We start from the raw sequence: 14,250 nt of genomic DNA on the forward strand, positions 1-14,250 counted from the left end.
AGCTTGTGGTGATTTTGGAGATCTCCCGAGCACTTTTGGAGATCGATCAGGTTACCCCAAAACATTTTGGAGTCGAGATCTTACCCCGAGCCCGAAACGCGCCTTTGGATCTCAAAGCCGGCCCGACGGCATCAACAAGCCCAAAAACGAGCCCGATGGCATGAACCGAGTGAGGGGTCGTGTGGCTTCAGTCCCCGCTCTAAATATTATGCTTTCAGACATGGTTCCATGTCTTAGATGCCGATATAATAATATCAGAGCTGCCATACCTTTTTCCTTTCCTTTTCTCGACAGTGTACATTCTCGACAGGAGGGGCTGGGTGTGTGAGAAAGGTAAGGGAATCCGGCAACTCTCCAGAACAAATAGAAGCTCTTTCCGTACTTTTCAAGCGCTTGTGACATCTGACAAGAATGCTCTGTTCAGCGTTGCCCTTGGTCCTATTCGAGCCTCTCGCCAGCTGGGGTCAGCGCTGTGACTCGAGCTGTGACTGTTAACTGGCCTCTGCTGAATTGCACGATGATTTATTCCTCAGTTGCGGTGAGAGAACGAGCATCACAAGTACAGGGACAACCCCTCGTAATCGACAATGCTGATAATTCCAATCGCCATCTGTTCACGATAGAGCAGCGCGCATCTCACCTGCACCTGTCTGCAATGGACTGTCTGCGAGCTGATGCTTGCCCCTGGATTCGTACCCCTGGCACGTGATAGTCTTGAAAATGAGTTCTGGTACGTCTGGAATCGAGCTACCACCCGCCATTGTTTGACGATTAATGGGAGGGCTACGCTCGAAACTTCAAAGCTCTTGAGCCTCCTTCTCCTGCACTCTAGTACTTACATCCTTGCTAACCCGGTTCTTGGTGTCAAGGTCAGGGTCCAGCACAAGCACCAACACCGGACAGCCTGAGCGAGAGACTGGCAAGCAGCTTTGCTCCAATCGACTTCGATTTTTGGAATGCGACCCAGGCTCTGAAACCGTCTTCCTCCACTCCGACCTTCTCGAGAATCTCGCCGGACGGGCGAGATCCGCGAGACCTGCTTTCGCACCAGACTCCACCTGCGGCCTTCGCATCAAGAACCCTATCTTCGGACCCTCAGTCGCAACCATACAACCTCTCCCCGCGCCTGATCGCAGGCAAAGGAGGTTTGACCGAATCAAAAGCCCACAATCGACAGACGAGTATCGTCCATGGCATACAGCATTCGAGGAATGGAAGCTTCGCGAGTGCTTCATCCAGTCCGTTGAGTCCTCAGATGATCATTGCAGCCGGCACTGATGCATCCACCATGGGCGACTCAACATTTGCAAGCAGTCTAGTTGGGCTGGCTGGGGGTGCCTCCTTCAGTTCCTCAACTTCGACAGTTGTACCTGATCGAGCCTCGTCTGCTACGGAGAATGGCAGTTACCATACAACGCAGAAGCGGGTGGAGCGCATGCATAGTGGGAAGAGTAGTCGGGACCATCGACACCATCATTCGCATTCGCGACATCATCATAAGGAGGAGCTGAAGACCGTTGGCGAGTATGCTCTACATGTGCTATTTACATCAGTCAGTTCTTTCAATATATGCCCATTGCTGAAATCTTAATAACGCCCAAACAGTTTATTGCCCAAGCCGAAGAGAAAATCAGCCAATGTATCACTGTTCCTCTCGACCCTGAACCTCAAATAGAGCAGATATGTGGTCCTGGAGTGGACCCGACGTTCGACCAGCTAATTTCGGCCCTGGGCCATATTGCGAGCCAGAAACCGAAGCCTTTGATCGATTCAATGATGTTGTGGCGTAAGAACAAAAGTGATGCCGCTAGTGAGGCAAGAGTGCAACTACAACAGGTATGTAACCTGTGAACACTTTGCAATGGCTGATACTCATTCCCATAAGTCTAAGATACAACCGGGCCAAATGCTACGACGAAATACAGAACCTCCACATATAATGCCGGACGATGCTCTTGCTGCTAATAATCAACCTACAATAGCTGCCCGTCAAGAGTTTGTTGCCCAAGCCGAGCGCCGTTCCACCGCCTCAATCTACATACTATGTCGTGTGTTGATGGAGGTCATTGGCCAAAGTACACTATCGTGTATAACCCCCGAAATGGAGGAAAAGCTGGAGGGAATCATTTTTGGACAGTTGAAGATTGCCGATGCTGACCAACTTAACAATTCGCCTCTCAAGATGGCAAATTGGTACCTGTTCAGCCAATTGCTGGGTGTTATGAGCGAGATCAATTTCGAAAGTGTTGCAGACAGGTTTATTGCGGATCTGGAGAAGTCACAAAAAGATCTTATCGGCAAGGGACCAGCAAATCGAGAAATTGAAGGAAGGATGGAACTTGTGCTTGGGGGAATGAAGCACCTACGAATCAAGGTGTATCCAGAAGATGCCTGGGATCAGTCTTGCGACTTTATGATATCGCTTGGACGGTTCTTTGCTCGGTCACACGGACAACGTTTAAAATATGCTTATTGCCAAGCTCTCGAAATTCTACTGCTCCCCATCGCGGCAAAAGCCAATACTGAGCTAAATATGCCAAAATGGACTGAAGTTCTTGGAACGATCGCACCTCGCCTTGCTTCTATGTTCGTCAAACCTCGACACTGGAGTGTTGCGTTTCCGTTGACAGCTACTCTGCTGTGTGTATCACCAGTTGAGGCTTTTTCAACCCAGTGGCTGCAGCTTGTGCTTCCGTTACAGCCGAAATTCAAAGACCGTTTTGCCAGACCTTTGTGCTTGCAAGTCATTTCGAGATTACTTTGGACTTATCTTTACCGCACATCTGATACCCTAAACTCGACGATCAAGAAGTTGGAAGAAGTTATCAAGCTGGTGATACCACCTGGGAAGAGGACGTATCTCTCGACTGACCCTTCAATTGCCGAGCCTTTGATTCAGATAATTCGCATCATTGGGTTCAAGCACCAGGACTTTTGCTTGCGAACGATAGTCTTTCCTCTGATCAACGCAGACCTATTCGCTTCAGGCAGAGACTTGAAAGTCGAGCAATTGGAGCCAGAGAAGATGGTAATTGGTATTAGAGCATTCCTGGCTATAATGGCAGATCTCGAAAAGGGAGATCAAGGTCGACCGCCATTTCCACAGCACTATGCGCCCCTACCATTATGGGATCGAATGCCAACTTCACCTCTAATGACCGCTCCGCGAAGTCCTCCACTACTCCCAACCCAAATTCGAAGCCAGGACGATCGGTTGTCTCGTCCAGTAATGACGAATACCCTCAGTGACGTCGCCAAAGAATATTATTCGAAATTCTGCGAGATACTTGGGAAGATCACCATCATATGTGACAATACTTTTGGCGGTCAAGCTGTATTGGACGAGAAATTTAACAGCCCTGCACCAAAAACTCCGTTAGCCGAAAGCTTCAATTTTGCTCGGCGTGATGATCATCAGAGCTACTCGGACCAGAAGCAGGGCTTCTACGAACTACTACACGTTGCTGTACAAGCGCTACCACGTTGTCTCTCAGCTGATATTCCCTTCAATTCCTTGGTGAACTTGCTGTGCACTGGCACAGCCCACGTCCAGTACAACATTGCCGAGTCTTCGGCGCAGTCATTAAAATCAATCGCACGCCAGTCTCATGCCCAGCAAGTCACAATCGGATTTGCTCGATTCATATTCAATTTTGATGACAGATATTCAACAATGTCAGATGGTGGCATGCTTGGTCCTGGCCATATTGAGAGTACACTGAAGCTGTATGTTGAGCTTTTGCACATTTGGATTGAGGAGATCAAGCACAAGACCAAAGAAGCTTCTGCCGATGTCACTGAAGATGGAGGCGCAGACAAGCGCGGCGTCCAACTAGATCTTTCAGGCATCTGGGCTCACGTGGATGAAGTAGAATCACATGGACTGTTCTTCCTGTGCTCTCAGTCGAGGAGAGTTCGTGCCTTTGCTGTCAACGTTTTGCGGCTAATCACCGAATTCGATACAGCACTCGGCAAAGATAATGGTAGACTCATTCATATCCTCGAAGGCGACTCAATGCGTGTCATGGATTTCAATGATGAGCATCTATCTGTTGCGGAGCGCAGCAGACTACAGCGAGGGATGCGAAAGAGCAACTCACAAAGTGCTCTCATTGATCTTTGCAGCAGCGAAGTTTCTTACGATACAACACTTTGGTTCAAGATTTTCCCCAACTTAATCCGGATCAGCTACGACCGATGTCCTTTCGCTGTTACACTTGGACGGGAGTTGATATGTAATCGTATTTTACAAATGTATCGGGGTATTGTAGCCTTATCGGAGGTCACCAGAGGTCCGCAGTACGGTTCCTTTGATCGGTTCGAAACAGGGAGTGGCCGCCTGCTATCGAGATCTTCAACAACCCCACCAGAAGTTTTGATTGAGCAGTGGAAGCTATATCTGATCGTGGCGTGCACCACGCTTTCCGACAAAGGTGGTCAGCAACAATCCTCTCCTCAGGCTGCTCAGCACTTGCGGAAAGGCTCAAAGCCCAGTCAGACGCAGGAGAAAATCACATCTGCTCGATCATTATTCAAATACATCATACCTCTGCTTCCGGTCAACCCAGCTTCGATCCGAGACGCTGTTGTCGTCGCTCTAGGGTCTATCAACGTCAATATCTACAAGACCTTGCTCGAAGAGTTGCAAACAGCGGTCAGTCGGTGCAATGATGATGCCAGAGCTCGAATTCACCAACGAACAGTGAGCAGTCCAAGGAGGAATAAGCGAACAGATCTATTAAGGACAGAAATTACCCATGTTTATAGACTCACGTCACGCTTCTTGAAAGACCCAGAGGTACATCAGAGTGATTGGATACTGAACAATCTCGTCGCGTACACGAAAGACCTCAAGTTATTCCTCATGGATGGTGAGGTTCAAATGGATTGGGAGTTCCAAAAACTCCGTAGGCATTACTGCGGCCTAATGGAAGAGCTATTTGAGGGAATAAACCTCACCAAGGACCCTTCTCGGTGGATGACTTTCGAATCGAGGAAATCTTCATTTGCCCTAATGGAAGATTGGTGTGGTTATTCGCCCAATCAGCCTCAAATACGTCAACGTGAAGACAGTATGAGACAGTCAATGATCGATCAACAGTCGCTTGGCGAAAGAGGAACGGTTACTGCAGCCATGGAGATTGAGAAGAGAAACCTGCGAACGGCGGCCCTCAGCGCAATGGCCGCCCTGTGTGGTGGCCCAGTAAGCATTACAACCCAGAGCCAAGCGAATCTTCAATTTGACATCAGACGAATGCTCTCATGGATCGATACCATTTTCAGCTCGGGGAGTGATCGGATGCATGTCATTGGACGAAGAGCCCTGAAGAATCTGATTGTGCACAACAAGGAGTTCACATATTTGCTCGAGCATTCGATTGCTCGGTGCTATTTGGCCGATATGGGAAAGGTGCTGGAGAGCTACTACGAAGTGGTGACTGAAGTAGTGCTGGAGCATCCTGATTATCCAATGCCCTTCTGGAAGCTCCTTGGTGTTGGGCTGTATACACTGGGCAGTGAGCAGAGTGAAATGCGATCGAAGTCAGCCCACATGTTACGAATACTCGAGGAGAGGCAACAGAAGAGCTCGAAAATCCAAGATTACGATATCAGCATTTCTGACAAGACCAAAGCCGTGTACAAGCTTGCTCAATTTGAGATTTCGAAGCGACTCTCCAAACAGCACTCTGAATTGGCTTTCATCATATTTTCTGAGTTCACTGCATACTTCAATCAGCTTCAGTCTGGTGCCCAGCGAAACATGGTTGCCGCTATTCTCCCCTGGATTCAGATCATCGAACTGCAGATCGATCCGAATGGTGGACCAACAGCTCAGTCCTACGTGCTTCTGACGAATTTATTTGAAATTACTATCAAGTCCAGCAGTGCGCTCCACAATGAGGTGCAAGCACTATGGCAAGCTCTTGCAACTGGACCACATGCCGGCAATGTCCAACTTGTGCTAGACTTTATCATGTCTCTCTGTTTGGATCGTCGAGAGCAGAATTTTGTTGAGTATGCCAAGCAAATTGTCGTCTTCCTGTCCAGTACGCCTGCTGGAGTAAAGGTGGTCGAGTTCCTCTTGATGCAAATTACGCCAAAAGCCATGATACCAAACGAGAAGCGCGAGCTCAGTCCGCCTCCTCCAGATGTCGGTAAACTTCCATACATCGCAGAACTTGCCGAGGCGCTGCCTATTGGAGCCAAGCAAGCTGGGTTTTCTCTTGGACAGCTGTCGTTGATTCTTTTGGTAGATCTGATGGTGTCCCCAGTCCAACTAGTTGCCGAAAATGTGCCACTGCTCCTCCAAGTTGTCACTGTCTTATGGGATCACTACATACCGCTGGTACAAGAACAGGCTCGAGAAATGCTCATTCATCTCATCCACGAGTTGGTCATCTCACAGATTGATGATGAGCTTACCACACCAACAAAGAAGTCAATCGAAGACTTCATCGAGTCCATCCGTCGGCATGATCCCAAAGTCATTTGGGCGTATGAAGATAATAATGGGAAAGTTGATGACCAGGACAACAAAGTGCCCGCCGGCATGGAGCTTCTTACAAGTGAGGTGGTCAGAGATTTCGAAGTCACATATCCTGGCATTCAAGAGCAATGGGGTAAACTGTCTTTAACCTGGGCAACATCTTGCCCAGTGAGGCATTTGGCGTGCCGATCTTTTCAAATTTTTCGCTGCATTCTCACGTCCTTGGATCAACCCATGCTTGCGGACATGCTTGCAAGATTGTCGAACACCATTGCTGACGAAGATTCTGATGTCCAAACGTTTTCAATGGAGATTCTAACGACGCTGAAGACCTTGATCTGTAAATTGGACACCCAGGATTTAATGACATTCCCACAGCTGTTTTGGACAACATGTGCATGCTTGGATACTATCAACGAAAGAGAATTCTTGGAAGCACTCAATATGCTAGAAGAGCTCATTGGAAAACTCGACCTGAGCGATCCGAATGTCAGATTGCTTCTCGCCGAGGGAAGACCACTTCGATGGGAGGGTGCATTCGAGGGTCTCCAACAATTAGTGCACAAGGGACTTCGGTCATCAGTGTGTCTCGACTTGACATTGAAGACTTTGAATAAGCTTGTTCGGCTTCCAAACGATGACCTGATCGGAGACGACAGCCGACTTCTTTTCGCTGTCCTTGCCAATTTCCCAAGGTACCTCCACGCAATGGATCAAGACACGATTGATGTTGAGAGCGCAAAGAGCGCCGAAATTCTTGCTCAGGTCGCCGAAGCCCAGGGTTGTAGTACCATCTCAAGAGCGCTGAGTGGATTCGCAGCTGGCCGATATCGAACAAGTAAGGACTTTCTTGCCCAGCTTGTATCTGCAATCCGGGAAGCTTTCTTCCCGCAATGGGATTTCGGAAGTCTTACTTTCCTCATGGGCCTGCTTACGAACAATATACCCTGGTTCAAGCTGAAGACGATGCGCATTCTTTGTGCAATAATACCCGATATCGACATGAAGAAGCCTGAAATTGCTTCGCATGGCCCAGATCTGATCTCACCACTGTTGAGACTGCTACAGACTGAATTTTGTATGGAAGCTTTAGAAGTATTGGACAACATCATGACGATGACAGGTACCTCCATGGACAAGCATCATTTGAGGATGAGCATGACCAGGTCTTCCTCGAAGGCAATTCGAAAGGAATATGAGCGTACCCAGAGCTTGTTCGGAATACCAGAAGAGTCGGGATGGTCGATACCAGTTCCTGCAAAACATGCCGAGACTACAAGAGCGAATGTCCATGCTGTATTCTATATGTGTCAAAACGCCGAGAATATGGACCCTGAGACAGCTCCAACTCCAGACGTCGAATTTCACGTCGATGATTTCCAATACGGCTACTTCCCAGCCACCGAGAGAACAGAGACAATGATGTCCGACGAAGGCCGAGGAGACGGGCATATTGGAGATCTTGTGATGAAGCTCGATAGTCTGGATGATTTCTTCGAAGATAGTTTACAGAGCCCTACAAGTGATGGTCGATCGTCTCGGACAATTACAGAAGCAGGATTCGCCAGTGAAGGATTCGAGTCGGGTGCCCAATTATACGATGAACAAACTCTTCCCATCCTCCACCAATCACTCGCTAGCACGTCCAGCAACACATCGTTTCAAAACGGCTTCACAGATATGCGACCTCCTCCAAGTCGTGAACACAATGCCATGAATCCCGGCGCATTCAGTCTCGTTCCTGGCGCCCGGCCCATAATGCACTCTCGCTCCATCACGTCTCCCTCCGCCTCCACCACTACCCATCCCAGCATGACGTACACCTCCGACGACGATTACACTGAGGAGGTCTTCTCAGATGGCGATGATGAGCGCACAGCTGCTCCGGGAGAAGGCTCTTTCTTCCTCGAGAATATGATCAAGCCGCTCGCCCAAGGTACCCGAAGCAGCATGCGTCGACTCACAGGCGGACGATCTCGAGACAGTGACCGCATGAGAGATACCCTGCGAGCTGAGCGCCGCGGCCTCTCGCAGCCGCCCAAATCCCCTCGTGTGCCGAAAATCCCAAATGCCTACGTGCAGAAGACGACAAGTCCTAGCGACCCACTATAGCCACACCATGGCTATCGCAATTGCTACCATACACCAGAAATTGGAGGAAAGGAAGAAGAGGAGGATACTTTACTATAATGACATGCCATTTACGCAGCGGAGATCTAATGTTATGCTACTTGTTTTGAGAGTGATGGGAAAATTTAGAATTGAAGGCAGGATGTGAATGGGCGTTATCTCTCTCTAATCTTTACCTTGACCGGATGCGGGTGGCGCTTTACGTTAGTGTAGGAGTGAGCGTGTATTTCGCTACTATGTATTCCTACTAGCCTTTCTCGAGGGTCGATTGTATATGATATGTACTCGTACAGGCATTCTCAATATTGTGAAAAACCTGTTCCCTCGACTTTTCCATTTCAAATCAAGAGTCTGTGGTGAATATGCCACAGTCGCCCAATACACACTCGGATACTTAGCTACATAGTAACTTAAGCTTAAGCTGCATCGGGCTTTTCACATCAGAAAAACTTTGTTTGGCCATCATTGTTCAACTAGGCGCCAATGAGCATCGTGTTCCTGTCGGAGGGCTTCTAACCAGATCCCCCACGCTCCTTGGTGGTGGTGTTTGGTTTCGCTTGCCCGCGAGTCAGTGCCTTCCAGCACTTGAGCTTTAAACCAACCTCACACAACGTGGCACAAATCATACTTCATCTTATCTGGGCTCATCCGAATCGTCTCCTCTGTGCATTTTGTCTCAGACATTCTTCCAATTCTTCATGGCCACGTTCAGGCTATCGCAGTGGAATATTCAGCATTTCCTAGCCAGGAACAATGCAATTCAGGGCCCGCTTTCACCCCACCCTTTGGCATGTGAAGATGACGTGGAGAACCCCAACGTCCATCCACAAGGACAAGGGAAGGGGAATGGGAAGGGAAGGGGAAGGGCATCGGATGAAGACAACAACCACAATTTTCCCTCCCTGTGGCCCACTCAGTCCCACAAAGATACTGCTCTGCACCACACTGTAATTTACATATTTGCGACTGTCCTCTCGAATCCGCTGGACTGTACTCTAAGCTGTAGCAATATCACGACCAAATCTGCTTCGTCAGCCCCAAAGACAGAGCCTGCTCTCGTCCACAACCAGCTCACAATGGCCTCGTGAATCATCTACCTAGCCCACGCAGCAAAAATCGATCAAGCAGACAATATCTCAGCCCGACGCGAAAGATGCTCCTGACCAGCACCTCACCTACCTACCAACACGTCCTTCAAAACGCCTCCCTAATCCTACTCTCGCTCTGCCTGTTGCCACTATGCACCTTCGTTGCGGTATGCAGCCGACTCGTGTCCCCTTATCTCAAGATCTCTAGGCACATTAAGCACTACCGGACATGGCGGCAGATCTCCTCGTCGACATTCCGACCACGTACGATACTTGTGACAGGAGTCGGCATGAGTAAAGGACTTAATGTAGCGCACACATTCTACCGGGCAGGACATCGAGTTATTGGCGCTGACTTCGAATCATATCTGATTCCAGTATGCGGTCACTTTTCAACATCCATCGATAAATTTTACCGGCTCTCTAGGCCTACGTCTGAGGCCGGGTCGGCACAATATATACAGGATCTGATTGACATTATCAACAAAGAGGGCGTGGAGTTATGGGTTCCATGCTCAGGCATAGCGTCTGGTATCGAAGATGGTGAAGCTGCGGAAGCAATCTCGAAGGAAACACGCTGTAAAGCCGTACAGTTTGGACTCACGCTCACGGAAACACTGCACGAGAAACACTTCTTCATAGACAACACAAGAAACCTAGGTCTCAACGTCCCAGATACGCATCTAGTAACCTCTGAAACCGAGAGCCTCTCAGTCTTGTATCCCGAGAAGCCCAGGCCAACGATGCGACCAAATGATAAGTACATCATGAAGAGTATCCTGCTCGACGATTCAAACCGCTCCAATATGACACAACTCCCTCTCCCGACGCTAAGAGAAACGGAAGCACACATCAAGCGTATGAACCCTACCCCTTTCCGGCCATTCGTCCTACAGAAATTCATCAAAGGACCGGAATACTGCACACACAGCCTCATCATCGGTGGAAAAGTTAAAGCCTTCGTCGCTTGCCCCTCCGCAGAGCTCCTCATGCACTACACGCCCCTCCCTACCTCATCAGCCCTCTCGCAAGCTATGCTCCTCTACACCACGCTGTACGCAAGAAAAACGGGGAACGGTATGACGGGGCACTTCTCGATCGATTTCCTCGTGGAGGAGGAAGTTGCTCGTGTGGCGGAGACGAGGATGGGGGTCCAGGAGAGCGAAGTCAAGGAGCTGATGCAGAAGATCTATCCGATTGAATGTAATCCACGTGTTCACACGGCCGTGGTGTGTCTCAGCGATGTATGTGAAGATTTGGCAGCGGCTTATCTCTCTATTCTGCCAGATCATGAGCCAAAGGGTGTTTCGAATGGGCATAAGAGCGAGGCGCTCGTTGTACCGACACCAGGTGTTCCGGGGTACTACTGGATAGGGCACGATCTCGTGACGAGAGTCATATTGCCCGTTCTGAGTGTCCTGAGATCTGAAATCGGGGTACGGGATATGTTGAGGATGTGGATGGAGTTCGCGGAGCATGTGCTGTACTGGAGAGATGGAACGTGGGAAGTATGGGATCCTTGGCCGGCATGGTGGCTGTACGTTGGGTATTGGCCAGAGATGTTCTTGGTCAGTATCTGGGAGAGGAAGTGGTGGAGCAGGTGTAATGTGAGCACGAACAAGATGTTTGGTTGTTGATTAACATCTTTTACGACGAAGTAGGACCTCGACAAACTTCAGCAATCGATTTGCTTGACCATCTCGACCGATGCGACACCAAATGCTGATATTATGGCGACTATGAGGTCTCCAATTCAAGGATGGCGAGAGATGTAGAAATGCCTTTCTAGGGGCAACGACGATATTGATTGATGAAATTATGGCAAACTGAAGCGAGCTCTGTTTTTGCAACGACATAGCGTAGACTAGACTCATAGACTTGAGAACTTCGTTCATATGACAATATCACTTACTTGTTTACTTTTCATGTCTCTCACAACAATCCGACAGCAATGATGGAAGGTTGCTCGAGGGGTTACTTGAAATGAGGGAGCAAATAATATCGGGCAAAACACTGATGCTCGGTCGAAACGATCTTAATTTTAGCATGCTTGATGGAAGCTCTAATGCTCTATAGTAGGCTTTCTACCTGGGTATCTCAACTAGCCATCGACGATCTGAGTAAGGGAGCAACCTGCTTCCTCGAATTCTCAATCTTCTTCTGATGCCAACACTTCCTCCACAGTCCTCCATCTTCGGAATCCAAGGATCCTTCTTTCCAAATCTCAAGACCCAGACTGTTAGTCGATTCAGCTTCGAACTTCTTAGAAGCTTCAATGCCCTTGTCATCTAGGCCCCAGAGGAAGAGTTCTCTCTGGAACCCGTTCCCATTTTTGGCTGATGATCTGGTCATGATACAGCATATCGATAGGCCCCTTTCCTTAGAGAATATCTTCAGGGTATCGAAGAATTCTTCCCTGGTCTCCTTCTTGGAGAGCAAAAAGTCCATGTCCTTGACAACAGAACTAACTCCCAAAATAACACCTCCCTCACTCCACTGCTTATAATCCTTCCTTAGCAGATCCATCAAATTCAACCCCTCCACGTCCCTCTCCGCCGTCCAAATCTCCTTGTAATAACTCTTCGCGTCAAGCTTCTCCCCCTCACCAGCAGTAATCCACTTCTCAAGGTATTTCACAGCCTCAACATCGGCAGGCGTAGTCTTCGCCTCATTCTCCAGATTCGAAGTATCAATCAGCACCGGCCCAAGCGCAACCCTCGCAAGCTCCGCATTCCATCTCGCCGTTTCCTCGTCGTTCGATCTGGCGGATGCTGCATCCCACGCTTCTCTGCAGTATTCCACCACTAAGCTAGCACAGCTACCACTCTTCCTCACAACCCTCGGCTCATCACCGCAATCTTTCGGCACCTTGCCTTCCTCATCGTGGTGATCTATACAGCCAACCACCCGCCCGCTGTATATCTTGCCCAGCTCACCAAGCAGCGCGTTGTGGTCGACGAGTATCCATTTCGTCCTTTCGGGAGCAAGGCGTGTACCCTGTGATAGATTAGGTAAATCGGAGAGAGTAATCAGGTCGCTGGGTTTGAGATTGGCGCGTGAGAGCACAGGGAGGAGTTCTGGCCGGAGCGCGAGGTCGGTGTGTGGGATGTTGGAGAGGGGTATGTAGAGGGTGTTTGTATGGGAGGCTGAGGTGTAGGTTCGTAGATATGCTAGGACGACTGCGCTGCAGAGGGAATCGAGGTCTGTAACCAAATATATCAGCAAGGTTTACTCTGAAGCAGGAGAGGAGGTGGGGTTACCAGCTGCTTCATTGCCGATAACGAATGTGAGGGGCGAGGACTGCTGGTTCGCATTGTGCAGGGCGGATTTTGCTGAGGAGAGAAATGTTCGCAGAGATACGCGTGGCAGAGGCATTTTAAATGTTGTATCCCTGTATCGAATTGAACACGGGTGCCCAGCACTCGTTGCGAAGGGTGGTGGTAGAGAGAAAAGCTGTGTCGCGTTTTGGTGCAGGGCTGACGTCAGTGAAGCCCAAGCGAAGAACCCCTGGATTTTGGCGAGGCTTTGTTGACTCTGATCTGAGCGCTGGTGTAACATCTGCAAGACAAGGGCATAAGCACTGACGAATCGAGCGGTAAGATGATTACATGTTTGGATTTTATTGACACTTACCTAAATATCGGATTTACGAATGTTGTGGTCTCCTGGTCTCATGCAAGCCCTGTCATGCCGTGTCACTACAGTTGACAATGCAGAAGCCTCAGTTTCAGTACGTCACAGCTTCTCCAGTATCCTGATCAATTCTTCTCTGTCTTTATACCTAATCGAACTGGAGGTTCATTCGGAGGGAAAGGCTCCAGCGTGACCTTTCCAGTAACTGGGTTGTACCTGCGCAAGCAGATTTGATCGTTTGGTAGCGGTTGTGTCTTACGAGGCAATGGTAGACCTACGTTGTGTGGTAGTGTGGGGTGATAGAAGATGCTTTCTGGTTTGGGCCACTCCTCTCTTTGGTTTGTGGCAATTGCTTCCTGTGGACTGGTAGTTGTGGTGGTAGTTGTGGTGGTAGATGTCGTAGTAGATATGGTGGTAGGTGTGCTGGTAGGCTTACTGGCAGGTATCTCTTGAACGCCTATCATATTGCCCTTTTGTGATGAGAGTATTGCACTGATTTCTACGAAGGTGGTGGGTTGACGAGAGGGATAGAAAATTCTGGGATTAAGAATTCAAGATTTATATACCCCTCGCTACGGGTTACATGGCTCTGTTCCTCAGCCAGTTTCAATTTTGAAGGTGTTCACACTACTCCAATATTCACCGGTAAAATCTCCAAGCGCGAAGGAAACAAGGTGAACATCTTCTCATTATATTATGGTATGTATGTCAGAGTCGTTCACTCAGTTATTTGAAAAGAATAACACCCCTGGTCTAGCTTTCCCATGCTCCGAGGTATTTGCAGTCTACAGCTTCGTTATCCTCTGCGGCCCCGTTCGCGGAATGTTAATTCCGGCTCTTACTGTAGCTCCTATGCGTCTTCAAAAATGACTTCATATGTGTCCGTTATCATTGCCATTGGTCTGTTATTCA

At 48.9% G+C, this 14,250-nt stretch overlaps 3 protein-coding genes across 3 annotated transcripts; 2 read left to right on the forward strand and 1 right to left on the reverse strand.

Annotated features, from left to right (window-relative positions):
• Window positions 1-720: 720 nt before the first annotated feature.
• TAO3 (Cell morphogenesis protein PAG1) lies at window positions 721-8,599 on the forward strand (the record flags this gene model as incomplete). Its single annotated transcript, XM_058504762.1, has 4 exons — window positions 721-730; window positions 870-1,552; window positions 1,606-1,836; window positions 1,886-8,599. The coding sequence occupies 4 exons, from the start codon at window positions 721-723 to the stop codon at window positions 8,597-8,599; spliced, it is 7,638 nt and encodes a 2,545-aa protein (XP_058359318.1).
• Window positions 8,600-9,995: 1,396 nt separating this feature from the next.
• ONS95_011164 (uncharacterized protein) lies at window positions 9,996-11,342 on the forward strand (the record flags this gene model as incomplete). The annotated part of the gene is made up of 1 exon (XM_058504763.1): window positions 9,996-11,342. One exon carries the CDS (start codon window positions 9,996-9,998, stop codon window positions 11,340-11,342), a length of 1,347 nt encoding a protein of 448 aa, XP_058359319.1.
• A 381-nt stretch (window positions 11,343-11,723) lies between these two features.
• Window positions 11,724-13,161, reverse strand: PPX1 (Exopolyphosphatase). Its single transcript, XM_058504764.1, has 2 exons — window positions 12,966-13,161; window positions 11,724-12,908 (listed from the first exon to the last, which is right to left on the reverse strand). The coding sequence occupies exons 1-2, from the start codon at window positions 13,078-13,080 to the stop codon at window positions 11,803-11,805; spliced, it is 1,221 nt and encodes a 406-aa protein (XP_058359320.1). The 5' UTR covers window positions 13,081-13,161; the 3' UTR covers window positions 11,724-11,802.
• Window positions 13,162-14,250: the final 1,089 nt, after the last annotated feature.

The sequence above is a fragment of the Cadophora gregata genome (genome assembly GCF_030347475.1).
Source record: "Cadophora gregata isolate MNR1 chromosome Unknown scaffold_5, whole genome shotgun sequence".
NCBI lineage: Eukaryota > Fungi > Ascomycota > Leotiomycetes > Helotiales > Ploettnerulaceae > Cadophora > Cadophora gregata.

Bases quoted from the DNA above. Each gene is read 5' to 3' on its own strand.
- PPX1 (XM_058504764.1), bottom strand. From the start codon at position 13,080: ATGCCTCTGCCACGCGTATCTCTGCGAACATTTCTCTCCTCAGCAAAA. The intron at 12,909-12,965 runs GTAACCCCACCT...ATTTGGTTACAG, and splicing joins TATCGGCAATGAAGCAGCTG to ACCTCGATTCCCTCTGCAGC.